This window comes from Equus przewalskii, chromosome 20 (assembly GCF_037783145.1).
Source record: "Equus przewalskii isolate Varuska chromosome 20, EquPr2, whole genome shotgun sequence".
NCBI lineage: Eukaryota > Metazoa > Chordata > Mammalia > Perissodactyla > Equidae > Equus > Equus przewalskii.
In genome coordinates, this window is record NC_091850.1 from 4,413,348 (window position 1) to 4,441,312 (window position 27,965).

Genomic DNA, 27,965 nt, shown 5'->3' on the forward strand with positions numbered 1-27,965 from the left:
CACCCACTCAGAAAGATCCTTTTTGTCATTCTCTGCCCCACTGTGCCCTATTCTTTCTCCCTCCTAGGACTCACCATTCTCGGACATCATTTCAGGGACTTGTTTACTTGTATGTTTGTTGTTGATGTATGATTGTTGTCTATCCCAGGATTCTCTGTACTTAAACAGACTAAATGACATGGTGTCCCATCATGAACCACCCTTAGGATAAGCCCTGTATGCCCTGCTCATACTGTCGTCTTGATTTGAGGTACCAATGACTCAACATACTTGTCTACCTAGTATACAGTAGGAAGGAAGATTTCCCACCTTGTTCCAGATAATTTACTCATTAATGAAGGTGTAACACTTACATGAAAAGCGCAGGACTCTATAGGGGAAAAAGAGAAAAAAGCTTTATTCTTTCCCCTCATAGTCCTTTAATAGGCATCTGCAAAATCCTAGCTTCTCGGTCTTGTGGATGAAATCACAAGCAGTTCCATAACCTTGGTTACTCTTAGATCATTAAAGTCCTTTACTCACTTTGAGAACCCAAGAACATTCTTGGTTCTCTGGGTTTGATACTACTCAAAATAATAAAACTTTAAACTCCTTAACCCTCCAATAAACCTCTCCAAAGAAATCCTTTTTTCTCTGTCAACCTCTCTTCAATTTTTTACGTTATTGAAGTAAGAGATGAGCCAAGTCTCTTAAAATAGTCACCAGCTCCCTTCTTTGTAAATTCTGAAGAGGAGCATTAAGTTCTTTGGCACGGAGGAGAAGGGGGATTCTTTATATTTGTCCTCTGCCTTTACTGCTTCCTCAGCCCAATATGAGATTATAGAGTTCCATTTTATCATCCTCTTACAAAGGCTAAATTTGAGCTTTTCTTAGCTTTATCTCTTTGAGTTACATGGAATTTTCCGCATGCTGAAACTGCCAATTCTTTTTCACATAGAAGTTCCTAAATCTCCCCATGATGAACTCGTGTAACAAGCTGTAGGGAGTCCATGTGGAGGACATTATATTTGTCCTCATGACATTTATTTTTCCTGTACTTTACATGGCACCGTAGCCCCCTTTTTATCTCCTCCCTTGGGAAAAGCCACATCTAATATTTCTGTTGCTGTACCCACTGAGTTCTCAAAATCTTCTCCCTAAACACAAAAAACATTTTCCACTTCTCTGGTCCAAAGAAGGGAAGAGACAAATTGCTACAGAGTTGGAATCAACCCGCTGATCTGAAATCCTCAGAAGACTCATTTGGGCTGGAGAAGGAGCAATCCGCAGGAAATTTCAGCCCTAATTTTCGCGAAACCCGCAGACACTCTCAGCCTTGCTCAGGCCCAGTAGGAGGCCCTTTGTCTCCGCCCTCATCCAATCAGCGTTCAGCGTCTCTTCCCTCCAGCCAATCAGCATCGCTGGGAGCAACCTAATTCCTAATTTGCCCTCGTCCCTTGACATTCAGTGGGCGGTGCCGCGCGCTGCGGCCAATCACACCCGACCGTGACCGGCCAGTGCCCTCTACGATGGCATGTGGGCAGGCTGCGACGGTCTGTAAGAGATGCAGGACTGTGCTCTGCTGTGGCTAGCCGCGCCACTCCCGTCGCGTTTGTGTTCTTCGGCTGCAGATTCAGAGGAAGCCGGCAACCAAGAGATTCGCCAGCCGGAATGTTGCAGCAGCAGGGGTGCTCTCCGCGGCTGCGGCCGTGGGCACGGCGGAGCACGCGACTCTGGCCGCAGGGCAACATTATGTTCCAGGTACTGAAGGAACAGCTGCCCAGCGACGCCGTCGTCATGCTGCACGTGGTGGAGCGGGACCTCTTTGACCACATCGTGCGCGAGGCGACCCAGCTTAGGCGGGAGAGCGCTGATGAGCGCGGTGAGCGCCAGGCCGTGGGTTCTGCCAAGACCAGCGCCGCTCTCCTGTCCCTCCTGCTCCCTGAGCGGCGCTTTCTGTCCATGCATCCCCCATCCCGGCAGGTGGATGGCGGGTGTGGGTGGCGCGCCACACGCTCTAGTTAGAGGGGCGGGCCTTGCGTGGGAGGCTCCGGGATAGGCGGCGCTGCCGAATAATTGCGGAAAATCGCAGATTTACAGATATAGCTCGGTTATCATCCAGGCTATAGCAGAGATCCGAGCACCTGGGCCTTGGATGTGTTGCAGACGAAATGGTGTTTCCAGAGTAAAGGCTCAGGGAAGGAGAAAACATTTGAGAAAGCCAGGGAAGTCATGGGCGCAGGAAAAGGTCCAAGCAGTTGTGGGAGGTTAGAATCCAGGCACCTGGACCACTCCTGCTGCCTCACTCCCTGGCGAAGTCAGAAATAAAATCTGATTCACTTTCAGTAGAAGCTGGCTTGTGTGCTGCTTTGTCGGGTGGAAGTCTTCACTGGGTGGGTGTGCTGGGTAAGGAGAGCTCAAAGATGAGGTTCCTCTGATAGATGGAGTGTTCTGACGTTCCCCCCCGCGCCCCCCCCACCCCCAGCCACGCCCCGGACTCTTTCCTTTCCTATTTCTCGTTTAGTCATCTTCATCTCCTGTACCAGGCCTTTGCACTGTTGGGCCTCTGTGCGTTCAAATGAAGTAGGATGTGAAGCCAGACGGGCAAGTAGAAGGTGCTGAGAGAATACTAGTCATATAAGCCAGGCTTATTAGGGGGAAAGGAGCCTAAGATGAAAGATAAAGGGTAAGAAAGAGCCCTCCCACCACCACGCACACCCCCTATATTTTTCTCCTGCTACATCTTGGAGCTAGCACTCAATTTTAGAATTTGCTGCTTTCCTCTCATTCGGCTCTGCTTCCTGTGTTTATTCTTTTCCTCTCATCTTTGTTTTCTCTCATTCCTGTTTTATTCTCTCCATTTACTGACGTTTCTTTTCTCGTTTTACTTCTAACTACCCTTTTTCCTCCTTTCTAGCCCTTATTGCATATTGTCCTCTTTTTCTTTCCTTTTGTCTTCTCCCCTTTTCCTTGCCACATTTCATTTTTCTCTGTACGTAGAAAGTTTTACATTTGGGCCCAAAATAGATGCAACCAATTCTCTTCTGCCATCTTCCAGCGTCAGACTTCAGAAGAATTTGTGAACTACCACCGTTTTGAAATCCTTTCTCCTAATTCTGTTCTTGTTGCATTCCCCTCTGGTCCACTCACCAGATCACATTTGGATGGTTCTCAAAAAAACATGGTTCCATCTCTCCTTGCTTCCATCTACCAGGACCTGGTGAATCTTGTCATCCTCAGACTGCCCATTCAGCTGGTGAGAACTGGGAAACATGGCTGTATTCCCCTATTGTCAGTCTTCAGGTTACTTTTTCCAGAAGCACCACAACAGCTTGTGGTTAAACTTCCCATTTGTAACCCTGAGCAGAGACTGTAGTCTACTGGATTAGAGTGTTGGGCTTCATCAGCCTTGACACCCTTTAGGCTTTCTCCTAAACTCATAAAGAGGCTAGCCACACCATCCCCTTTCTCCTAAGTGAAAACCCTTGTGAAAGATGCTCTGCCTTAAGAGCTAAATGGACAGGACTTGATCACAAAGCATCTCTAAGAATCTCTGAAGATTGCTATAGCTGTGTGTAAAAATGGTCCCCATCAGTGTCCCTCTCATTGCTCTATTTGTTTAGAAGGCCTGGGAACGGAGAAAAAGACGTAGGCTGCTAACAGCCCCAGCAGTAAAATAAGGTGAGAAAACCAGTGGGTTGAGGACATGTGCTGGGAAGAACTTGTGTTGTGAGGCTTGCCTCTGGTTATGCCAACCCTCTCCCTGACCTGTAAAGACACCCAGCATGATGCCCAACACATAAATGCCTGCCCCTCAGCCCTCTCCACCAGGAAAACCTAAATCTGGCTACTACATCTATTGAGATGACTGCAACACTACCCAGTATTTCAAGCTTATTAACTCAAGTCTTGATACTCTGAAGGCAGTAATTTCAGAATAGAAAACAGAACTGAGGTCTGGGTAGATACTGGGAAAAGGAGATGGGATCTGAAAGTTGCTTGGTAGCAGGAAGTGGATGATGTTCAAGGGGCATACAAGAAAATTGTTGCAGAGAAGTGAGGTGGTTCACATCTCCACTGATGATCTAAATGAGGCTATTTTTCCCTGGAGGGCTTTAAGATGATAACAGAATGAAAAATGAAATGGAGGTGGTTATGGCAAATGGCTTGGAGGAAATAGCATCTCCCCTGCCATATGCACTACTGCAATCCAGCATGGAGAGAGGAGGAGGGGTGACAGAGCACTGTAGGAGGCTTTTTAGAAGCTACAGTAAGACCCTCTTTGTGTAACCAGAGCATCTAGACCTCCTGAGTCCCCTCCCTTCAACCACCAACACCATACAGTGGAGCCTAGGAGATGGCAGTGATGATGCTGTGTGAGTTTTTCAGGTTCGCCAAGGCCACCACGAGCTGGGAATCTAGGCCTTGCTGACTTATCAAAGTTCAAAGTTTATCTTGGAGGATTCTCATCTTGGAAGAGGGCAGGACAGGGGAGGGGGAAGTTCAAAGGAGAACAGAGAAACAACTTGGAAGCTTGAGGGAAGGGCCCAAGGCACTAAGAAGACATAGGGCAAAAGGTCCAAGAGCAAGAAGAAAAGACTTCCCCTAAATTTAAATCAGATGATGCTGTCCAAGTGCATCCTCTTCATTATTATTCCATCTTCCACCCTACAACTCTACCCTGCCCTAGCCTGGTGTCACCTCCTCCTCAGCCTGCCCAGACTTCTTCCCCTGTTTGTCTTCTCCCCTCCACCCAACTCCCTATAACAAGGTAAGAAGATTCCTTAACACAAGTCCACGGGCACTGTCACCTCGCACATGTGCAACATGGCAACTACTTCTAGGAGGTGAAATGGAGCAAGAAGACAGCCCAGTGGAGTTAGAATCATAACCAGGGGCAGGGGCTGGCCCCGTGGCCAGAGTGGTTAAGATCGTGCTCTCTGCTGCAGGCGGCCCAGTGTTTCGTTGGTTCGAATCCTGGGCGCGGACATGGCACTCCTCGTCGGACCACGCTGGGGTGGCGTCCCACATGCCACAACTAGAAGGATCCACAACGAAGAATGTACAACTATGTACTGGAGGGGCTTTGGGGAGAAAAAGGAAAAAAAATAAAATCTTTAAAAAAAAAAAAAAATCAGAACCAGGGGCAGAGTCAGGGGCATGGCCCACAAAGAATTTAAATAAAAAAACAAAACCAAACAAGTCAGTGTGATTTTTATTACCACCCACCCTGTCAATCATAAACAATGTCAGTGATAAAATACCTCTGGGTAAAATCTTCTGGTGGTCTAAGTTCTAAACAATTGTAGACTTACAGTTGTAGGTTGAATTAGTTTGTCTATCTCAAGATCCTAATGCTTCAATTAGAACATTCTTTTTTTCTTTAAATATTTTATTTTTCCTTTTTCTCCCCAAAGCTCCCCAGTACACAGTTGTGTATTTTTACTTGTGGGTCCTTCTAGTTGTGGCATGTGGGACACCGCCTCAGCATGGCTTGATGAGTGGTGCCGTGTCCACGCCCAGGATCCGAACCAGCGAAACCCTGGGCTGTGGAAGCAGAGCACGTGAACTTAACTGCTCAGCCACGGGGCCGGCCCCCAGCACATTCTTGTTATTTATCTTTTAGTAAACATTATATTCTACATGGAAATTAATATGGAGAATTTACATTACTGTGTCAGCTCAGGACAGAGGCCCACTCAGCTACACATGCTCACTTCCAAAGTAAGTTCTTAACAGTTTGGTTTGGAACCATTTATGCTCACTTTGGGCACAGACGACCTCTCCATGGCCTAAGGGACCACATATACCTGTATTTAAACGGTGGATTAGAAATACACAATAGCACAGTGGTTGTAAAGATGGAGAATCAACTTGAGTTAAACAATTCTGTCACTCTACATAGCCGCTAGCTTGGAAGCTAAAACAGTAAAACAGTGTGAACTGCAAAGTGTAAGATATTTGTTTGGTAAGTACAAATTTTAGTTTAGGCATGAAATATTTTACTGAATTTGAACATTTTTTAAAATTGAAAAATCTGAGGGGCCCCAGCCCGAGGGCGCAGCGGTTAAGTGCGCACGTTCTGCTTCGGCTGCCTGGGGTTCACCGGTCGGATCCGGTGCGGACATGGCACCGCTTGGCGAGCCATGCTGTTGTAGGCGTCCCACGTATAAAGTGGAGGAAGATGGGCATGGATGTTAGCTCAGGGCCAGTCTTCCTCAGTGAAAAGAGGAGGATTGGCAGCAGATGTTAGCTCAGGGCTAATCTTCCTCAAAAAAAAAAAAAGAGAAAGAAAATAAAATAATATTGAAAAATCTAGAGTGAATGTCTCTAGAATATGAAACATGTTACTCAAACGTCATCTTCTTTAAAGCTTTCCACAGTCCTTCCCAGGCAGTTCTAAAAGCTGTATCTTCTTGATACCTGGCAACATTTCAGCACCTCTCAGAGATTATTCCAGCTATTTCAAGCATCTTGCTCTCTAACACCATCTGTCTTTCTAGTTCGCTCCTTCTGATCCACTGTTTTGTTTTGTTTTTTTTTTTTAAAGATTGGCACCTGGGCTAACAACTGTTGCCAATCTTTCTTTTTTTTTCTTTTCTGCTTTATCTCCCAACCCCCCGCATATAGTTGTATATCCTAGTTGCAGGTTCTTCTAGTTGTGGGTTGTGGGACGCCGCCTCAACGTGGCCTGAGGAGCGGTGCCATGTCCACGCCCAGGATCCGAACCCTGGGCCGCCGCAGCGGAGCGCGTGAACTTAACCACTCGGCCACGGAGCCGGCCCCTCTGATCCACTCTTGATCCCACTGGGATTCCAGTCTGTCACTTCATAACTGACTCACTCTACCTCTGTCCTCCCTCCCCTCCTTGCCCAGCTTCTACTCCGGGTTCTACCATTGTAGTCACTCCTCTGGCACACACCCTTATGTCCTGGCCCCTCTCCCTGAGCCTTAATCGCTTGGCAAGAAGCCTTTGCTACTGTCCCTATAGCACTCAGGTGGCAATCTGAGGCCAAGTCGTTCCTAGGCACAACAGCTTTCCCACTCCCCACACCTCCACCCTAGCATGTCCATCTTTTCAATCATCAATTTTCTCTTGACTTCAGGGGTTCTTAGCCTGGGATCCCAGTGGATAGACTTCAGGGGCCCATGAATTTGGGTGGGAAACAATTTACATCATTATCTTCACTAACCTCTAGCTGAAATTGAGTATCTCCTTCCATTAACAACGGAGACAGCAAACCACAGTAGTATGAGCAGGACCCAGTGTCATGAATAAAAATCATAGATATTTTTATATCACATTACAGTTGTTGCAGATATTTCAGAATGTCATTTATACTTATCACTAATTCAAAATGCTACTATATCTTATTATTTAATGTGTTAATAAATAAGCACACATATTACTATATCAGAAATTAATTTTAGCATTTTGATAACAGAATTTCAGCATAGTTTCCTTTGTAATCCTATGTATTTTGTCTTATGCATTTAAAAACATTATGAAGGAACTTCCTCAACATGATAAAGGATATATATGAAAATCCTACAGCTAACATTATCATCAAAGGGAAAGACTGAAGGCTTTGCCTATAAGATCAGAAACAAGACAAAGATGTCCACTTTCACCACTGTTATTCAATATTGTAGCAAGAAGTTCTAGCCAAAGCAATTAGGCGATTAGGCAAATAGAACACATCCAAATTGGAAGGGAATAAGTATAAGTTTTAGTTGCAGATGACATGATTATCCTATATATAAAAAATACCCAAGAATCCACACAAAAAAACTACTAGAGCTAATAAACAAGTTTAGCAAAGTTGCAGGGTACAAGATCAAAACACAAAATTCTGTCGTATTTCTATACACCAATAATTCCATTTACAATAGAAAACAATTCCATTTACAATAGCCCCCAAAGAATAAAATACCTATGCATAAATATAACCAAGAAAGTGAAAGACTTACACATTGAAAACTATAAAACATTGCTGAAATAAACACCCAAATAAATGGAAAGATATCCCATGTTCATGGCCTGGAACCCTTAATATTGTTGAATCAATACTACCCAAAGTAATGTACAGATTCGATGTAATCTTCAATAAAATCACAATGGCCTTTTTTTCTTTTGCAGAAATGGAAAAGCCAATTCTCAAATGCATCTGGAATTGCAAAGGCCCTCAAATAGCCAAAATAATCTTGAAGAAAAAGAACAAAGTTGGGGGAATCACATGTCCTGATTTCAAAACTTACTACAAAGCTACAACAAAAGTCATCAAAACAGTGTGGTACTGGCATAAAGACAGACATATAGACCACTGGAGTAGAATTGAGAGTCCAGAAATAAGCCCACATATCTATGGTCAACTGATTTGGAACAATGGGGAAAGAATATCTCTTCAACAAATGGTGTGAAGACAACTGGATATCATATGCAGGGTGGAATTTGACCTCTACCTCATACCACATACAGAAATCAACCCCAAATGGATCAATGACCTAAATATAAGAGCTAAAAATCATAAAACTATTAGGAAAAAATAGGGGTAAATCTTCATGATCTTTGATTTGGATTCTTAGATATGACACCAAAAGCATGAGCAAGAAAAGAAGAATAGATAAATTATAATTAAAATTCAAAACTTTTATTCATCAAGAACATTATGAAGAAAGTGAAAAGACAAGCTACAGAATGGCAGAAAATATTTGCAAGTCTTCTAGCTAATAAAGATCTAGGATCCACAATATATAAAGAACACTTACAACTCAAGAACAAGAAGACAACCCAATTTAAGAAATGAACAAAGGAATAGACATTTTTCCAAAGAAGATATACAAATGGCCAACAAGCACAAGAAAAGATACTAGTTTTTAGGGAAATGCAAATCAAAACTACAATGAGGCACCACTGCACACCCACTGGGGTGGCTGTAATAAAAAATAAAAGGAAAATAGGAGAAGTTGGAAGCCTCATACATTGCTGGTGGAAACGTAAAGTAGTTCAGCTCCTGTGGAAAATAGATTGGTAATTCTATGTTTAACTTTTTGAGGAACCTGCAATCTATATTCCAACGACCCACCAATTCCGTTCCTAGGTATATACCCCAAAGAATTGAAAGCAGTGAGAAGCGAGTAAGAGAAACCTCAACTAAATTGGAGGTGGGAAGGCCTGTAGGGGGAGCTCTCATGCCATATCATACATCTTCAATTACTCCAAACAGGAAAAGACCTAGGCTTGCATCTCAAACAGAAAGTACAACTACTTTATCACTAAAGGAAGATTTTTCTCCCCACCTGGCAACAGCCCAGCCAATGAGAATTACTGCAGCTCAGCGAATGAAAAGCCATTTCTGCCCTGAACTGTTATTTTCCTCCAATGGACTTTGAGTTAGAACATCTGCTCCCTACTCCCCCTTTTTCTCTATAAAAGCAAGCTCTCTTCCTTTGTTCTCTGGATTTCCCTATGGTTCACCATAGTATTTACATCCTGAATTGCAATTCTTTTGGCTATTCCCAAATAAACTTGTCTTGAGAGTAAAATAACTGGTGAATTTTCTTTTTTAAGTTGACAACAGGCACTTAAGTGTATGTACACACATGTTCATAGGAGCACTATTCACAATAGCTAAAGTTGCCCGAATGTCCACCAATGGACAAATTGTGGTATATTGATACAATGGAATATTGTTCACCCATAAAAAGGGATGAAATACTAATACATGCTACAATATGGATGCACACTTGTGTGTGTGCTAAGAAAAAGAAGGCACACACAAAAGGTCACATATTATATGACTCCATTTATATGAAATATTCAGAATAGATACATTCATAAACATAGCAGATTGGTGGTTGCCAGGGGTTAGGGAGGGTGGAACAGGGAGTGCTATAGACTGAATTTTGACCCTTCAAATTTAGGTGTTGAAGTCCTAATCCCCAAAGTTGAAGGCTTAGGTGTTGATGGTATTTTAAGTTGGGGCCTTTAGGAGCTAATCAGGTTTAGATGAGGTCACGAAGGTAGGGCCCTCAGAACTGTGAGAAAATAAATTCCTGTTAATTAAGGCACCCAGTCTATGGTATTTTGTGATGGCAGCGCAAGCTGACTAAGATAAGGAGTAACTGCTTGACCGGTACAAGGTGTCCTTTTGGGATAATGAGACTATTTCAGAAATTAAATAAGAGACAGTGGTTGTACAACATTGTGAATGTGCAAAGTGCTACTCTGAATGGTTAATTTTACGTTATGTCCCTTTCACCTTCGTGTTTTTAAAACAAACAAACAAAAAACATGAGAAATTTTCTGTGGGCTTCATCACGTGGCCAGAGGAGTTCAAGGAATGTTGAGAAGTCCAGCAACACTGGATCACTCCATCAGTATGCCACACCACGTAACACTTGTTTTCAAACAAACCCAAATCCTTTTTGGATTCCATGGTCTCCTGTAGCTAGCATTCCATTTTGCTGATCCCCTTCACAGCAGAATGCTTCTCAAAGGACATCACTGTGCGCTGTGACCCCCTCCAATCTGTCCTCCATCCTCACCAGAACCCTGCTACGCTGGGTCCTCATCTTCTGCAGCATTGGATGCTCTCCTCCACACTCTTTCTCCACAATACCAGACTCTCCACTTTTTCTCTCTTCCCCACTGGCCATTCTTTCTCAGCCTACTATGCTGCTTTTCCCTCTTCTTTCTTAACTTATTGGAATGTCCCAGGGCCCAGTCCTTGACCCCTATCCCCACTTACTAGTGAACTCAGCCTGTTTCATGGCTTTAAATACAATCTATTGGCCAACGACCTTCTACTTTACATCTCCCACTGGACCTCTCCCTTGTATTCCAGATGCTTGCAGCTGTCTACTTGACTCTTCTAACAGGCATCTTAAACCTGAAGATAGAAAACCATACTCTCCCTCCTCCACAATCTGCCTCCTCCCAGCCTTCCCTAACGGCCAAATGCTCAGGCCTCAAATCCAAGAGTTACAAGCCATTTCTTTACTTCTTGCACATAAATCAATCCTGTTGGCTCCACCTTCAAAATATGTCCAGAATTCAAATATCCCTCATCACCTGGCCTGCTGCCACCCAGTCCAGTCCAAGGGAGCCTGCAGTAGCCTCTCAGTTGCTCTCCCTGCTTCACTCTTGCACTCTACAGTCTACTCTCCATATGGCAGGTAGACAATCCTGTGAAATTAGGCCATATCTTACCACACCTCAGCTCAGAACTCTCCTCTTCACTGAGTGTCAATCTACAGGCTGACACATGGCCCTCTTACTCAGTTCCAGACATATTGTCTGTTTCGCATTCCTTGCTGCCCCTTGATCTGCTCTTCCCTCTCCCCTCAGATATTTTATCTGGTCACCCCTTGACTCTCCTCAAATGTTTGCTCAAAGGGAACATCCCGAGAGGCCTTCTGAACCACCTGCATCTCCCTCTACCCTCCTTTCTCTGCTTTATTGTTCTTCACAGTACTTATCACTTGCACATATAATTATTTTGTTTATTCTAGATCTTTCTAGGCTGGAATGTGAGCTTTTCAGCACAGATCTTTTGTTTTCTTCTCTGCTGTATCCCAGTCCTTGTCCTCCAAGGGCTCAGGTAGAGCCAGGGCATTTTCTGGGCAAGCTAGAGGTAATAAAGGCAAATAAAGCACGTTGAGCAAAAGGCAGCTAGCTCACTGGGGCACAGGGGAGACTGTGAGGTGAGGTCAGGGGGGTCAGAAGGTCCTGAGGGTCAAGTAGGCCACCAGAGGAATTAGGATATTATCGCAAGGGTTATAGAAAGCATACCTCCCATTCTGACAATGCTCATGTCCTCCCTTCAGTTATGGCTCCAATGTGTAAGAAATGATTTTCCAAAACTGGGAAACAGAAAAGAGATTACTAGTGACAAAGACTCTCTCCTTGATCAAACTTTAGCCAGGTTCCTCTGAGCCCTCTTTTCAACTAGGGCCCTCTTTTCAACCTCGGGCTTCCATGTCCATCCTTGCCGAGTCTAGTTTTAATAAGAATCCTGCTAGGTCAGTTTAGCAAGAATCTCCCAACCTTTGATATCTGATCACCCCTCATATCTAATCAAATTTCTCATCCCCCACCATCCTCCAGGTCATATCTGATGACCCTGACTCGCCTTCAGCAGAAATCCTGTTAGGTCAGTGTAGCAAGAAATCTCCCTACCCTTAATGTGTCCTCTTAGTCATTTTCCATCCGTTGACCCGCACCCAGCTCCTTGGCTGTAAATGCTCACTTGTCTTTGCTGTATTTGGAATTGATCTCAGTTGCATATGAGGTCTCTTATCACTTATTATAATAGTTCCTGGATAAAATCTGTTTTTATCATTTTAACTGCTGTCTGGTTCTGGTTCTCTTGGACAGTAGGTGTCCTTACAGTGGAGTGCTTAGCATTGTCTAGCAGCCCCTTGGGGATTATCTGATTCCTGGGCACCTTTGACTGACTTCTATTGACTTGACTATTTTACAATTCTATAGGAGTAGAGGTTAACTTGTAGAAAATTGATAGGAATGCCAATGGTTTCTGTCTGAGAGCAAGGCCAAAAATTCCTGTTTCCAGCAATACGAATAAAATTTGGCAAGAGATGCACCTGATTTCTCTCTGGTAGGAAAAAAAAATAACCTCAAAGTAAAAACCATAATCTTAAACATCACATTTTATTACACTTAGGATATTAATCTGCCATTTGTTTGTTAGCAATCTCTTTTCAGTATTCCTTTGGCTGACTGATTATTTTAAAAATCTCTACAAAATCTCCTTTGAATTGGTTATAACATAGTACAGGGCTCCTCATCAATGAGTTGAATAAAATCTGGATACATGTGCATCATATGTTTGTGTGAGAGTCATGTGTTTTATTTTTTGAAAATTATTTTAGCAAAATTCACCTCAGTGAGGGCTTACTTGACCACCCCAGTCTAAAAAAAGAACTCCACCATTTCATTGCCCTGCTTTTGTTTTGTCTTCGCAGTTTGCAGATATTTGTTTGTGCTGATTGTCTGCCTCCTGAGCAGTCAGCTTGCCAGGGCAAGGGCTACTGTGTTTGTTCACTGCCGTATCTTCAGTGAATCCTCAATAAAGAAAGAAAGAATGAATGAATGAATGAATGAATGAATGGTATGTGGTCTGGAGCAGAGGAGCTGGGCCTTCCCCTTTGATGCTAAAGCACAGTTGCTGTCTTTCCACTCTTGTTAACTGCTCCCCTGAATTCTTTTTCAATTAGGCCTGACTCGGATTTCTGTGTTTGTCTCTGTGTTGTCCAGTTTTAGCCAGAATCTCCCATCCTTGATATCTGATCGCCCTTGATATCTAATGGGGTTCCTCACCCTCCACCTGCCCTCTGCCCCACCAAGTGATGTTTCATCACGGTGGTCTGCCTTCAGCAAGAATCCTGTCAGGTTGGTAGATGGAACTCCTCCCTTACCCTTGATGATATTTTCTCTTACTAATTTTCCATCCACTGACTGCCACGCTGCTCCTTAGCTATAAATTCCCACTTTTTCTTGTATCCGGAGTTGAGTTCAATCTCTCTCTCCCTCCCTGCAAGATCCCATTGCAGTAGTCTCTACACCTATCCTGAGAGCTCCCTTTGAATAAAGTCTTCCTTACAATGCTTTAACAACTGTCATAAACGAATAATATTTCTCTTTAACACTGGTGCCCCATTATTTCTAACCACGGCTGCGTGACTTGGCAGAGGAAGAGGGGTAGACCTTGAAGGACGAGTATGCCCGGGACAGTAAGGCAGAAAGTCCTAATAACAATGAAAACAACAACAGCAATCACTTGCCACTTAAGTCTGTGGCAAGTGTATTTCCACGTGCTTTCCACGTATTAACTCAAGTAGTTGGCGTTTCCTCAGCGAGGGGAGGGGACATGCGGCGGGAGCCAGGGGTCTGGCAGTGGAGGGTGACCCAGGTGGGTAGCTGCCTGGCGCTTTTTCTCTCCCTTTGCTGCTACAGTTTCCTGTCTTTGCAGGGCGGGCGCCTGCGCCGTGGTCACTAACCCCTCTGGTGTTCTAAAGGGGATTGTGCTTGCCTCTGGAGGCTCGGTTCGATTCCCGGCCTGGGAGAGCCAGGCTGAACGGTCCCGGGTGCAATGTAGATGCAGCGTCCTCTAGAGCTCCTCAGGAGAGCCAGGCGCGCAATTGGCGCTTCTTCACGACCCTGGCTAGGTAGGTTGGACGACAGCCTGTCTCGGCGGTTGGGTAGGGCAACGCGGCCAGCCGGCACAGGAAGCAGGCTTTACAAAGAGGGCGGTAGGGGCGGGTGTCAGGATGGCCGAGTGGTCTAAGGCGCCAGACTCAAGGTGCTCACCTTGCCTACGGGCTTTCTGGTCTCCGAATGGAGGCGTGGGTTCGAATCCCACTCCTGACACGTGCGTTTTTTTCTCCCTCTCAGGGACCCCAAAACCTCGAGGGCGCCTGGCGTTTTCTTCTCTTTCCCGAGAAGGCGGCCGTACTCAGACTCTACCCTTTGCCACTGTCCTCCGCTGCCCATTTTTCCGGATTTACAATGGCTGAGCAGCTGCCTGAATAGAGAGGAAGGCGGTTTACCCGACGTTCATCCAATCATATTCATGCGTGCAAAGTACGTCAGGCGTCAAACGCTTAGTCTAGTTTGTTACAGGACGCTTGTTTCCTCAGTTCCCTGGTGGTCTAGTGGTTAGGATTCGGCGCTCTCACCGCCGCGGCCCGGGTTCGATTCCCGGTCAGGGAAACAGGTTTTTTTTTTTCTCTTCCGATTTGAAATAGTCACGTGTTTGATAACTTTGGAAAGTATGAGAGGCGAGCATTATTGCAGTTAATGAGGGCCGGCTGTGTGTTAGGTGTAGTCCTATACCTGCAAAAAAGGTAAGGACGATGCGGGCAGCACTAAGTGGTCCAAAAGAGGAGCCTGAGGGTGCCACAAGTGCCTGGTCTTCTAACGCCTGGGTTTAAAAAGTCGCCCCAAAAATCCAAAAGGCCATTAGAACGGCACATGCCACCTAGAGGGATGGCTCAGGAGGGTCTTAGCTTCTCACAATGCCTCAGGCAGCTGTCGCGATGTAAAGAAGTCAGGTAATTTTCCCCCACTCCAATATCTACCTTTTTATTTTGAAAATAGATTGAAACAATCAAAATAATGACATAACGAGTACTAGTGTTCTCTCTATCTACACGCAACATTGGTTACTATTTTGCCGCATTTTCTCTTTGTCCAGAGAGCTTCCCCAGCCTCCCACCCGTTTGAAAGTTGCAGACATCATTACACTACCCTGTGCCACACCTAAGAAAATCAGCATTATCGTGTCATCATATGCCAGTCTACATTAAAATTTCCCCCAGTTGCTCCCCAAATATCTTTCATAGCTGCTTTTTAAAAGTTTTTGTTCTAGGAATTTTCATTGCCCATTTTTCTATTGTGGTCCTATTAAAAATAGCATATTTTAATAATATAACACTTAAATCGCACATTTGAGTTGTATCTTCTTAACATTTGTATAATATTCTGAGCCTATATGCTTAATTTGTTATTTTTCAAAGTATTCACTTCTCCCTGGGCACCTTTTCTAGACCTCCAGGCCGGGGATGCCTTAGGATAGACTCTACTTCCCAATTATAAGCTGACTTTCCAGACGACCCCAGGCCTTGGACAAAGAATTTTCCCACTGCTTTACTGTGCCCTAGCAGTTGGCTTTTCTGTAATCCAGCCTAGTGTGGAGCACAGCCTAGTGAATGATGGCTCGGTCAGTGGTCAAGTTGTGCTGAGTTCAAGTCCTGATGTATCCTTTTAGCTAAAGGCAAGCTGTTTATCCTCTCTAAGCCTTAACTTTCTCATCCCTCAAACTGGTCAACCAAAGGATGAAGAAAAAAGAGAATGAAATTCTATCCAGTCTTTAAGTTTCAGTTTGAAATCTTCACTCATCTTCAAAAGAAATTAGAAGAAATCTAAACACACATAAGAACAAAGGGGCAAAAAAGCTGGAAAGACATTTAAATGGAACTGCAATTTTCTACAAGTGGCAGGATTATGAAAATTTTTAATTTCCTTTGTTGTAACTTCATGCATATGCTGATTTTTCTACCATGGGTATATAGAATTTAGTAGTTGAAGAATAATACACTTTATTTGAAAAACTGCTCACACCTTAGACAAAAATCAACTCAAACTGAATCATAGATTTAAATGTACCACTTAAAACTATAAAACTTCTAGGAGAAAACCTTCAGGACCTAGAGCTTAGTGAAGAGTTCTTGGAAATTACAATGAAAGCACAATCCATAAAAGAAAGCATCATTAAATCAGACCTCATCAAAATAAAAAACTTATTCTGCTAAAGACCCTGTTAAGAGGATGAAAAGACAACCTATAGACCAAAAAAAATATTTGCAAGCCGCATAGCTGACAAAGGACTCATATCCAGGACATGTAGAGAACTCTCAAAATTCAGTGGTAAGAAAGCAACCAATCCAATTAGAAAATGAGCCAAAGACATGAAAAAAAATCGGTGTTCAACGTTGTTGAAATGCAAAATAAAACCACAATGAGATATCATCACACACTTATCAGAATGGCTAAAATAAAAAATAACGATAGCACAATGCCGGTGAGGATGCAGAGAAACTGGATCACTTATGCATTGCTGGTGCGGATGCAAAATGGTACAGCCACTCTCGAAAGACTCTGGCAATTCTTTACAAAACTATACATACACTTATCATATGACTGAACAATTACATTCTCAGGCGTTTATCCCAGAAATATGGAAACTTATGTTGACACAAAAACTATACACAAATGTTCATAGCACATTTATTTGTAACAGCCCAAAACAGGAAATAACTGAAATGCCCTTCAGTGGGTGAATGGTTAAACAAAATGTGGTACCGCCATACCACAGAATGCTATTCAGCAATAAAAAGAAATGAACTATTGATACAGGCAACAGTTTGGATAGTTCCCAGGGAATTATGCACAGTGAAAAGTCAATCTTGACAGGTCACATACTATATGATTCCATTTATATAACATTCTAGAATGACGAAATTGTAGTGATGCAAACAGATTAGTGACTGCCAGGGGTTGGAGATGTTGGGAGGTAGGGAGTGGGGTGGGGGTAACTATAGAGAGGTAGCAAGAGGTAGGTCTTTGTGTTGGTGTAATAGTTCTGTATCTTGATTGTGGGGGGTTATGGGAATCTACACATGTGATAAAATCACGTAGAACTACATACACACATTGTACCAATGTCAAATTCCTGGTTTTGTTGTTATATTATAATTATGTAAGATGTAACCATTGGTGGAAATTGGGTTAAAGGTATACTGGGACCTGTCTATACTCTCTCCGCAACTTCCTTTGAATCTATAATTATTTTTCAAAAAATTACTCGCTCCCTAGATAGTAAGTGACATTAACCCCCAGCAGATATAATCCAGGAAGAAGCCCACCTCCGGCATCCTAAGGTTCTTCCCGTTTTACTCCTGACACATACCATCATCTATCAACTATCATACTTATTTGGACATATGTCAAAGTCTTTGCTTATAGATTGAATGTTTGTGTCCCCCACCCAAATTCATATATTGAAACCTAATCTCCAATATGTTGGTATTTGTGGTGGGCCCTTTGGGAGGTGATTGGGTCACAAGGGTGGAGCCCTTGTGAATGAGATTAGCGCCTTATAAAAGAGACCCAAGAAAGCTCCCTTGCCCCTGCTGCCATGTGAGGACACAGCAAGAAGTTGGCAGTCTGTGAATCAGGAAGAGGGCCCAAATCTGCTAAATCTCCTGGCACCTTGACCTTGGACTTCCCAGCCTCCAGGACAGCAAGAAATAAATTTCTGTAGTTTATAAGCCACCCAGTTTATGGTATTTTTGTTATAGCAGTCTGGACAGACTAAGACAGTCCCTAAACTTGTCTCCAAGTTCACTGAGGGCAGGACTTGGGTCTGATTCACCAGATTTCAGAGCCGCTATCAGAGTGGTTGTTTAATCCATGTGAACTTCATGTGTGCAGTGAGATAGAATGGTGACTCACTGAGACTGAGGGCGCCAATGGCCTCTATGGGGCTGGGCTGCAAGTGAGGAAGGAGACAGATAACCACGCTCTGTAGGGACTTAGTTGGGGTTTCTGTGGGTCAGTGTTGGGAGAGGCAATTGCCAAGCGGCCTGAGTGTCCCTATATGTTCTTGCTGGGTGTACCCAGTATCCAAGGCCCTGACTGCTCTTTGCTTGGGCAGCTTCTCAGAGTTGTGTTTTAGCGGACAAACCCTTGAGGGATGAGGTAATGTGTTCCCTCCAAACAAAGAGCAGGCTTGCTTACTACCTGCTGTACAATTGGTAAATGCTCTGAGCTCAGTGTTTCTCAGTTGCAATGCAAGCCCACTGCATGCATACTGTCCACCTGGGCCCCTTTGTATGCCCTCTTGGGACTTGGGGTGCTCATGCTGCTTGCTGTGTCATGAGCAATCAAGTCCTTTGTCTCTGACCCATACGTCTCATGTCTTCTGCCAGCATCCATGGAACTGCGGCAGGCTAACTTGTTAGCTTGCAAGTATGATAAAATCCCAAGACCCTGCTGGAGTGAGGTTCCTGGGCAGCCTATTGTTCTGACCTAGCCTCAGACTCTAAAGGGAATGGCACTATCTCAGCTGGGTTCTGACGGTCTTCCTGAAGGCACCTTGTTGCCTTTGGTGATGAACTGTCCTTTCACCTGGTAGCCACCTGGACCCTTCCTGTGGCTCTTTGGGTGATTAGTCATATGCCCAAGAGGTCCCTTGGGGATTAAATTCAGGCCAAGTCACTGTCAAATGATGGGCCTCTTTAGATCTCATGCATCTGTCTGCCTGACAGTTCTCAGAAGTATTGACTCCATCTATCTGTCTCCTCACCCCTCAGGGCTGCCAGGCAAAGACGATCCAGGGGCACAGGAAAGGGACAGGGGGCAGAGCATGTAGCCCTGACTTTGTACATTCTGAGAACTTCTATTTATTCAAACATTCAACATATTCATTGCTGAATGTCTCCAAAGTGAACCACTAATTCTTTCAGGAACACAAAAAAGAATAAGACAGAGCCACTGAGCATAGAAGAAGCCAGACGATTTGGGGTTAGATGACTTAGATTTTGACTCCTCTGGACCAGCATTTGTGACCTCAGGCAAGTTAGTTAACCTCTTGGAGAATCAGCTTTTCTTATCTGTAAAATGAAGTAATATTCGAATATATACATTGGGGATTGCTTTAATAACATGGAAAAGCATTCAGCATATTGCTGGCCACAAAGTTGCCTCCATCTAAGGACCTAAGTTCCCAACTTCTCTCAAAATTCACAGTCGTGGGAGGTGGAGGAGTCGAGATGGGGAGGGGAGCTAGTCCTGGACTCAGATTACAGGAACAAGAGAGGAGCCAAGGACCCCAGAGAAGGTCCTTGGAAGTCAATGGCCTCCCTAGCCCTCAGCACTCAATTCTATAATTACTCAGTCACTACCCAGAGTGTAGATAAAACACTTAGTGATAGCCTTAAACTCAATCAATGTTTTATTGTTTTAATCACTGAGTCACATGTTGTTGTCGAGACATTGCTAATAAATCCAAAGTCATGGGTAGCCAAATGTTGGATGGACTCCATTCCTTGGCCTTATGTGGCCACTTTTGGTCTGGCATCTTTGGGAAAATGTGAAGATAAAGTGAGATAGTGGATTTTGAGACTTTTCCTGACTGGAGATCACCCCAATTCCTGGGTGTCATGAAGTTGGCTGTAGCTCAGTTTTAGAGTGGGGCTCTTTTGAGTCTCTGGGGCCTTTCGTCAAAGCCAAGTCTGCAGACTCTTGGATGCTCTGTGCCACCCTGAGCCCTGACTTGATGGCCGTGTCAATCCAGCCGTGGGGCAGGGTTGTGTGCTCGCCAGCAAAATAGACCCTCCCTTCGGGTTTACAGAGTTCCCGGGCATAGTCCACATATTGGTAGGGGGTGAAGAAGGCGAAGCCGCCCATGGAATAGGGGTCCTGGCCCCAGTGCTTTACCATAGAGTAGGGGCACAGGGTCCGCAGCTCCTCCTTGGGGCGGTCATGGACTGCGGCCAGGTCATCCAGGACGACATCGACTGCCCGGGTGTGGTCCATGGCAGCAAAGAAAGAGGAGTCGTCATCAACGGTATAGGAGGCCAGGATGACCCCTGTGCCATTGGGAAAGATGTGGCTGGGATAGTAGATGAAGCGGGAAGGTCGATCAGTGCTGGACTTGCCTCCAAAGATGCCTTCATCTTCCCAGAAACGCTGCGTGCAGGCCAGAATCACTTTGGTGGCGCTGTTATAGTGAACGGATCGCAGTGCATCCTGCTTGCCAGGGGAAAGAGGTGGCTGGAAATGGAGAAGCCGGGCAGCCTTAGCTGTGCTGGCCACGATCACATAATCTGCGGTTAGACGTGCCCTGGGCTGCAGTGGGTCTGGGGTCCGGTAGGTGATATGGACTCGGTCTCCATTTGTCTCTACCTCCTCCGCTGGTGAGTGGAGCCAGACCGTCCCTGGCAAGAGGGCAGCATGCAGGGCCTGGGGGAGCTGGTCAAAGCCCCCAACGATTTCATGGAACCTGAGAGTGAGCAAGCAAAGGAGGGAGACAGAAGTAGGTTGATGGACAAGGCCATACTGAGGATGGGCTGTTTAGACTGGACAGAGGCTGAGCCCTCTAATGGACCTGCTCTGGTCCTGTGTGCTAGGGAGATAAGTCACTGGCAAAAGGAAGACATGCTAGGCAGGGTGGCCCTTAGCACCGGGGAATTAGAGAAAGGCACCACTTTGCGCCAACAAATCAGAATAATGCATCCCATCTGGGCAAATACAATCCCTTGCCGGAGCCCCGGTCTTGGAGCTGGATCATGCTGGCTCTCAGATACTCCCCTCCTGCCCCCTTGGGTGGTCACTTCCATGCAGGATTCCTGGCTATGGGGCCAACAAAGACCCAGGTTTCTTACAGGTCCTCTCAGCCCCTTCCATAATGTCCTTCGAGAGAGCCCAGCACAGCGTGACCCTCGACACATGCAGCACCATTAAGATCCTCCACCTGGCCTTGCTTAAGATCCCCCCTTTTCCTTCCATTTCCCTTTAAGACAGTCTTTGGCTTGAATTTAAATGGATTCACCCTGAATAAAAATTCTGGAAGGAAGGGAGAAGATGCTACTGGGAAAAGAAGAGGCCTGGATGCTCAAATAACTAAGCCAGTCCCCTCAGCCACTGTGGGCTCGCAGTGTCTGTTGCTCTCTTGGAAATGTCTGTAGGCTGTTTTTTTGGAGTTGGATCATAGAACCCACAGGGAGAGTAAATCCTAGTTTATTTTATCTTTGCAGCCCCAGACCATTTGCACAGGAGCCAGGAGTTTGGTGGCTGAAGTCTGGAGTTAACACCCCTGATACAACTTCCTGGGCTGAAAGACAGTAAGTGCCCAGTGTAAGGATCCCTGTCTGTGTAACAGGAGAGGTAAGGCCCACAGCAAAGCAGGCCTGTAGCCTCCGGATGTGACTGCCTCTTAGCCAGAGGGTCTCAAAGTGGGTCTCCTAGACAGAAAGCAGCAGCGGCCTTGGGAACATGTCAGAAACAAAGATTCTGAGGCCCTGGCCCAGATCTACTGAATCTGGGACTCGGGGTGGGCCCCGGCCACCTGTGATGCTGAGGCTCAATGGGGTTTGGAGAACGCTGCTTTCCCCCCTTCCCCATTTCTTTTGAAATTTTCCACCTGATTTGTCTAATCTATCTTTCTATCACTTTTCTGCTTAGTAACTGGCTAACCCATGCCCATTTTCCCACCTCCCTACCCCACTTCCCACCGGGGCTCCTGGAAGAAGGAGATGATGCCTCGCAGGGTTTCCACGAAGGCCTCATAGTAGCCAGCATCTGTGTTGAGCAGGTCCCCGATCATCTGCACGGCCCCGAGGCTCAGGTTCCCCACCTTGATCAGGTACTCCTGCACCGACCGAGTGTAGAGAGAGAAGGTAGGGGGGTCAGAACGTCTGCGAACAGACAGGAGAGCCCTTGATTCCTGCCTAGGGACAGCAAGGAACAGAATTGGGCATGGTAGAATGGGAGGTACATACTCAGCCTGGCCCCGGGCGGCTGCGAAGGCTCGCCCTGGCACGCTAGGCTCTGACAGTGCTCACATTGCTCTCCCTGGTCCTAATAATGGGAAAGCAGCTGACACTAAGTGCCTCTCCCCACATGCACACATTTTTATGAGCCTTTCACTTGTATCACCCCCATATATAATGTTAAGAAGTAGCTTATCACTCCCCTTTTACAGACTGGGAAACTGAGGCCAGGTCTTCATGTCTACCTCAAGTGTTTTGGGCCCAGTCTGGCTTTGCTGACCTCCCTGTAAGGTCTGGGCCCTTATGATGAGCAGGAGGAAATCTGGGTACTGAGTATTTTTTTCTTACTCTGCTTTAACCCCCCACCACCCTGTCGCAGTCTGGGCTAGCCCAACAGCAAATGACCCTGAGGTTCTGCTTCTGGTGCGCCCGCCAGGCGAGAATGTGCCCCATGCTTCACTGCTGCTTCCTTCTCTCGGGCAAGGCCAGAGTGGACTCAACAGAGCTGGCCAGGAGGGATCCGTCAGTTACGGTGCCAACTACCTGTGTGCACAGGTCTGAGGGGTGTCCAGGGCCGAGTTGGTCCCCTTGTTACCAGTACAGGCAGCCCTGGAGGCTTGGCACTTGGGGAACAGGCCTATTACAGGCTGCCAGGATGGCAGGGCACAGCTGGCCTAGCATTAACCTGGGCAAAATGCCTCTATCAAACATGCTGGTTTAAACTAGAAATAAGACTACAGGGCCCCACCATCTCAGGGAAAACATCACTGAAAAGTTCTTGGAGACACATGGGACTGTAAGACCTACAGTGTGGACAACCAGGACCAAGAGAGGTTGCTGGGCTCTCTGCCTCTGGAGTGGGGTGTGGGGTGGGTGGGAGGAGGTACTGGCAATTTGCTGTAGCTTGCCTTATTTTCGAACCTTTTATCTCTCCTCCCTCCCCACGTCCCTCCTTCTCTTCCTCCGTTCCTTCCCTTTTTTCTGCTCCATCCATCCCCACCCTCTCTCGCCCTCCAGGAGCTTACATTCTTGCAGGGGTAACAGAACAGCTATGTGGACATCTGGGGGAAGAGCGTTCCAGGCAGAGGGAACAGCCAGCCAAAGCCCAGAGGGTGCGCTTGACAGAGTAAGAAACAGTAAGGGGCTGGGGTAGGTGGGCGAGGAAGGACTCCTTCTTCCTCTCTGGCAACCCTGAGCCACAGGACCTGGCTCAGGTGCCCGCTGGCTGCTGGTTGGGGACGGCAGGTCAAATGTTAATATCACTTCTCAAGCTGGGAAGTGGGCAAGTGGTCCTGCTGTGGTTTCCGTGGAGGCATGACAGGGTGAGGTGTGGGCCACAAGAAGCGAGGGGTCTCGAGACTGACCTTGGTAGAGAAGGAGTCGTACTTCTCCAGCACCTGGCTGCAGCTGCTGGTTTTCAGCTCCTCCATTATCTGGGCACGGAGGAAGGAGGGGCGCTCGGTGAGAAGCAAACTCCGCCCCACGCCCTCGCCTCAGCCCGGTCCAGCCCCCCATGCTCCAGCTCCTTAGCTTCAGCTTCTATGTGGCTCCCAGCCTTGCTTTATGTGCGTCCCAGGTTCCAGGACTGCGTCCCACAGCTAGTCTGAGTGTCCCCATGGCGGAAACTTCACCTCCACTATTAGACAGACTACGGAGCGTGTACGGGTAGGGGCCAGGGCTGTGCGGTCAGCCTGGGAGTACCGGAGGTGGCAAGTCTACTTCCTTGTCTGCTGTTGGACACGTTTCTGTTGGCCTCTGGGGCCACTGTGAACTGCGTGGGCATGCTGGAGAGCCTGGCGCCAAAGAACCGCTCAGTGAGGCTAGGTGAGGTAGGAGGGCTGGGCATGTATATGCTCGCCCTCTGCTCACCTTCCGCAGCGAGTCTTCGAAGAGCTGTTCTGCCGTCTTCCGCTCCTCGTCAGCCCTGACTGGATAGCCCAGCAGTCGGGGGTCGGCCTGCACCTCCCCCATTCGCCGCCGCACCCCATTGACCAGCACCCAGGTCTGGTTGTTAGAGGGATAAAACTCGTTGAGCTTCAGTCCATACTTCCTGATGAGCTCACGAGAGAGCCTGTGGAGTAAGTAAGGGACGGCTCAGCAGGGACAAGGAAGATGCCAGCCCTCCTTGCTCCCGGGGTTCATTCCACACTCCCTACGGATTCACAGAGGCCACCCCTGGCCTCTATCCAAAGACAAGACACCAGGCCTCTCCCTCACTGTGCTAATGGTGGCAGGGCCATGAGGGAATGGGGCCACTGTAGTGGTCACACTACACCAGGGCCTCCATGCTGGCTGAGATCTCTCACTTTGCCTGAGACCTCTGTCCTCCAGGTCTTGGAGGTGCCATGAGAGCACACTGGAAATGTCTTCTGGATTCATCCTCCCTGGAGGCCATGCTCATCCCTCCCCAGCCTCCAGGCAGCATCCTCCACACCCCTGCTTGCTCCACAGGCCGAGTCCTCCTTCAGGATGGCACTCCATGAGGACACCTGGTGCTAGCTTCTGATCCCTGGGCTCCCACCAGACTCCACACCTTCCTAGAAGGACGCTCATTATTTCCATCTTTAGCAAATCTAGCAGGTAACTTGACTTTTCAAGGTGCTCTTCCATCTCAATTGTCTTTTGGGATCCTCCACATCACCTTTTAGGCAGGCAGGGCAGGAGCCATTATGCCCATTATGGTAGATTAAAACACTGAAGCTTGGAGAGGTTCTGGGACAGGTCTGAAGCCACCAAAATGAGTTGGGGCAATCCAGCCCTGCTGGCTTCCAGGAGAGGACTCCCACCCGTCTCTGTCCCTCTTGGCCTCAGTGCTGATTGCTGTTCTAAGAATGTGTTCTAACTGTATGTTCTTAGATTCTATTTGGCATCCATTAATCATAGGGCTGAACCATCGCCAAAGTGTTTACCTCTCTCCTGCACATCAGCTTGCCTAGAACTCTCCTTTCGTGTGCAGACTGGCTGATCCAAGGCCATGCACGGCCCCATCCACACATCATGCCAATATTTCCCCTGCTCTAAATCACCCAGGACCACGTACCAGGCAGCTAGAGACCACTCCCGTCGGCCAAAGCCCACCACAATTATCCAAACTAGCCAGTCCTACGCTGTTTACTGTGCCCTGCCTTGCCTTTTCCTTGGAAACCCCAATAAAGGCCGTGTTCTGTGACTTCCCCTCACTCCTGTCTTCTGCCTCCTGAGCATCCCAATGCATCCCAGGGGCCCTGTGTGACATGGAGTGTTCCTTTCTCTCTGGAAATGTAAGAAATTCTTCTTTCAATGGCATTAGGCTGTCTGTGGCTACTCATCACCTCCATAAATTAAAATCCCAAGGGTACAAATGAGATAGCTGTCCAAACCCCAGCCTTCCTCACCCATCCCCTACTTCCCCCAAACATACCTGTGGTGGGCAGGGATCCTCATGGCGCCCAGCTCCACGTACCACTGTGCTCCAGGCACTCTGTGGGTCTCTATTCTGCCACCCACACGCCCTGAGGCCTCCAGGACAGTCACCTAGAAAGACAGCCCTTTCCTGGCCTCAATGAAGCCAGCCACTTCCTTTCCTGGCACAGCTCCCACAGCCCTCCTGCCTCTTCCCCAGGTCTCCCTCCGTTATTGGGTCAGATCACTCACCTCTCCCTGTATTTCTACCCCTGCCTAGAGCTCTAGACCTGGCTCCCCAACCCCGCTCTTTGAGGCCATCCACTTCTCTCTCTCCCAAGTCCCCCGTCATGTACCTGGTGGCCAGCGTCCTGCAGGGTCTTGGCAGCAGTGAGCCCAGCCATACCTGCGCCAATCACCACTACCTGTTTCCTTTCTGCTGTCTGCCTCAGCCCATCTTGGGCCAGCCGCACCAGCTCTTCATACTGGGGGTCCTCCAAGCACTTGAGAAGTTGGCTGTTGAAGGCCTGGGTACTCAGGCTGAGCATGGACAGGAGGCCGAGGGCCAGCCAGCCTGGGCACATGGCTGTGGAGATGGCAGTCAGGCAAATGGTTGGGGACCAAGAAGTCCAGCTTGTCTTAACACTTGCTTGAGGAGTGGTTGTATCACCAGACCTGTGATGCAACATCCCAGCACTCCTGAACACCTATATACTTCCTTCCCAACCAGAGGGTGCCTTAGTCATGGAGCCTGCCAAACCTCCTCCTTTCCCCCCACTCATCGGTGCTGCTCCCTCACAGCTCCCACTCAAGGAATGATGGAGACTGGGCCAGCTGGACTACCCTCAGCCCAATGGGGGATGAGTGGAGTGGACCTGCCCACCACGTTGGGTGCCCCATTCCCCGCTTGGGGTTGATAGAATGTTTGTTGCAGTGAGAAGACCTGATTCACTGTGGCTGTGGAAGGATGGGGTGAGGATGAAGAGTATAAAGGCATTGTTTAATAATGCCAACAGTCTCTGAGATGTACATGGCAGGCTACCAGCTTCCTAAGCCCCAGAGAGACATTCTGAGGTCATTTCCCAGACATAGCCAAGGTTCATCAGGGTTAAAGACTTTGCCAGACTGTGAGCCTCCATTTCCACACCTGGCTAGGACAGGGAAGTTGGCACCCATTCTGGCTCAGCTCCTGGAACGGATGGGTCATACCTTCCCTCTAGGAGCCTGTGAAAGGTGTACATTATATGATTGTCATTTTCTTATTGTTGTTATTGTTGAAGCTGTTATCTGTGTTATGGGCTGAATTGTACCTCCCCAAAATTCATGTGTTGAAATCCTAACCCAAATTACCTTAGAATGTGACTGTGTTTGGAGATAGGGTCTTTAAAGAGGTGATTAAGTTAAAATGAGGCTGTTAGGGTGGACCCTATGCAAGCTGACTGGTGTCCTTATAAGAAGAGAAAATTTGGACTCACAGAGAGAACCAGGGATGTGGGCACAGAGGAAAGACCCTCTGAGGATACAGCAAGAAGGCAGCCATGTACAAGCCAAGGAGAGAGTCCTCAGGAGGAACCAACTCTGCTGACAGCCAGATTTTGGCTTTCTAGCCTCCAGAACTGTGAGAAATAACTTTCTGTTAGTTAAGCCACCCTGTCTGTGGCATTTTGTTTTGGCAGCCCAAGCAGACTAGTACAACCTGTCACCGTGTTTCCCTCTGCATCTTTCCCCACAGCAGAGGAGAACAGAGGGCCTGGTTCTGGCCCAGGGCTCTCAGGTCAGACCCACCTCCCCAAAGCCTTTAAAAAATGTGTATTCACTTTTTATGTGTATCCTCACAGGCAAAGCTTGGATGCACTCTTGATTCCAATCTCAGGATTTATGTTTAATTCAAGCCACCTTTTCTCCTTCTTTTATGACTGAGACAGCATAGTGGCATTCAGAAAAAGAAAACACAGAGGGACAAATCATTTGTACCTCTCCTGCCTCATTCTTCCACCCCATTCCACTCATCACCATCAACAGTTGGCTGCAATCCCTTCAATTCTTGCAAAGAGTAAGATATAAGACTGTTGCTCAATAGCCTGTCTTCTCCATTTTGGACCAGAAATCAATCCCTTCTACACAGAGCCTGGCTCTTGGCGAGTTCTCGACACATTTATGGAATATAGGGGTGGAGGGATGGACAGATGGACGGACAGGTGGATGGAAGGATGAGTGGACAAATAAATAAGTGGATGGATGGACAGAGGAAAGGAATGATGAGTGGCCAGACACTTCAGGGCCTGCTGCAATGCCCCCCTCTGGTATCTGCATTTCATCACAGAGTCCAGGCTTGGGGGCAGTGCCCGGCCCAGACTGTTCCTCTCTGTCCTTTAGTTCACCTTTGCCCTGACCCTGGCCACTCTCCTAGGGGCCTCCTGTACTTCTCCAGCCTCCCTCCGAGAACTTGTGTATCTGGCTCTCTAATTCCTTTTACTGTATGCACACACATTTCAGAATTCAGCCTTTCTCCACCATCTGAATTCATC

At 46.9% G+C, this 27,965-nt stretch overlaps 1 protein-coding gene and 2 non-coding genes across 3 annotated transcripts; 2 read left to right on the forward strand and 1 right to left on the reverse strand.

Annotated features, from left to right (window-relative positions):
• The first annotated feature begins 14,265 nt into the window (after window positions 1–14,265).
• Window positions 14,266–14,371, forward strand: TRNAL-CAA (transfer RNA leucine (anticodon CAA)). The gene is made up of 2 exons: window positions 14,266–14,303; window positions 14,326–14,371. It is a non-coding gene; the product is annotated as a tRNA-Leu (tRNA).
• Window positions 14,372–14,641: 270 nt separating this feature from the next.
• TRNAE-CUC (transfer RNA glutamic acid (anticodon CUC)) lies at window positions 14,642–14,713 on the forward strand. Its single transcript has one exon. It is a non-coding gene; the product is annotated as a tRNA-Glu (tRNA).
• A 4,781-nt stretch (window positions 14,714–19,494) lies between these two features.
• On the reverse strand, window positions 19,495–27,047 carry LOC103567078 (L-amino-acid oxidase-like). The gene is made up of 7 exons (XM_008543678.2): window positions 26,913–27,047; window positions 25,794–26,023; window positions 25,457–25,569; window positions 23,926–24,127; window positions 23,421–23,489; window positions 21,799–21,935; window positions 19,495–20,567 (listed from the first exon to the last, which is right to left on the reverse strand). Exons 2-7 carry the CDS (start codon window positions 26,019–26,021, stop codon window positions 19,724–19,726), a joined length of 1,593 nt encoding a protein of 530 aa, XP_008541900.2. The 5' UTR covers window positions 26,022–26,023; window positions 26,913–27,047; the 3' UTR covers window positions 19,495–19,723.
• Window positions 27,048–27,965: the final 918 nt, after the last annotated feature.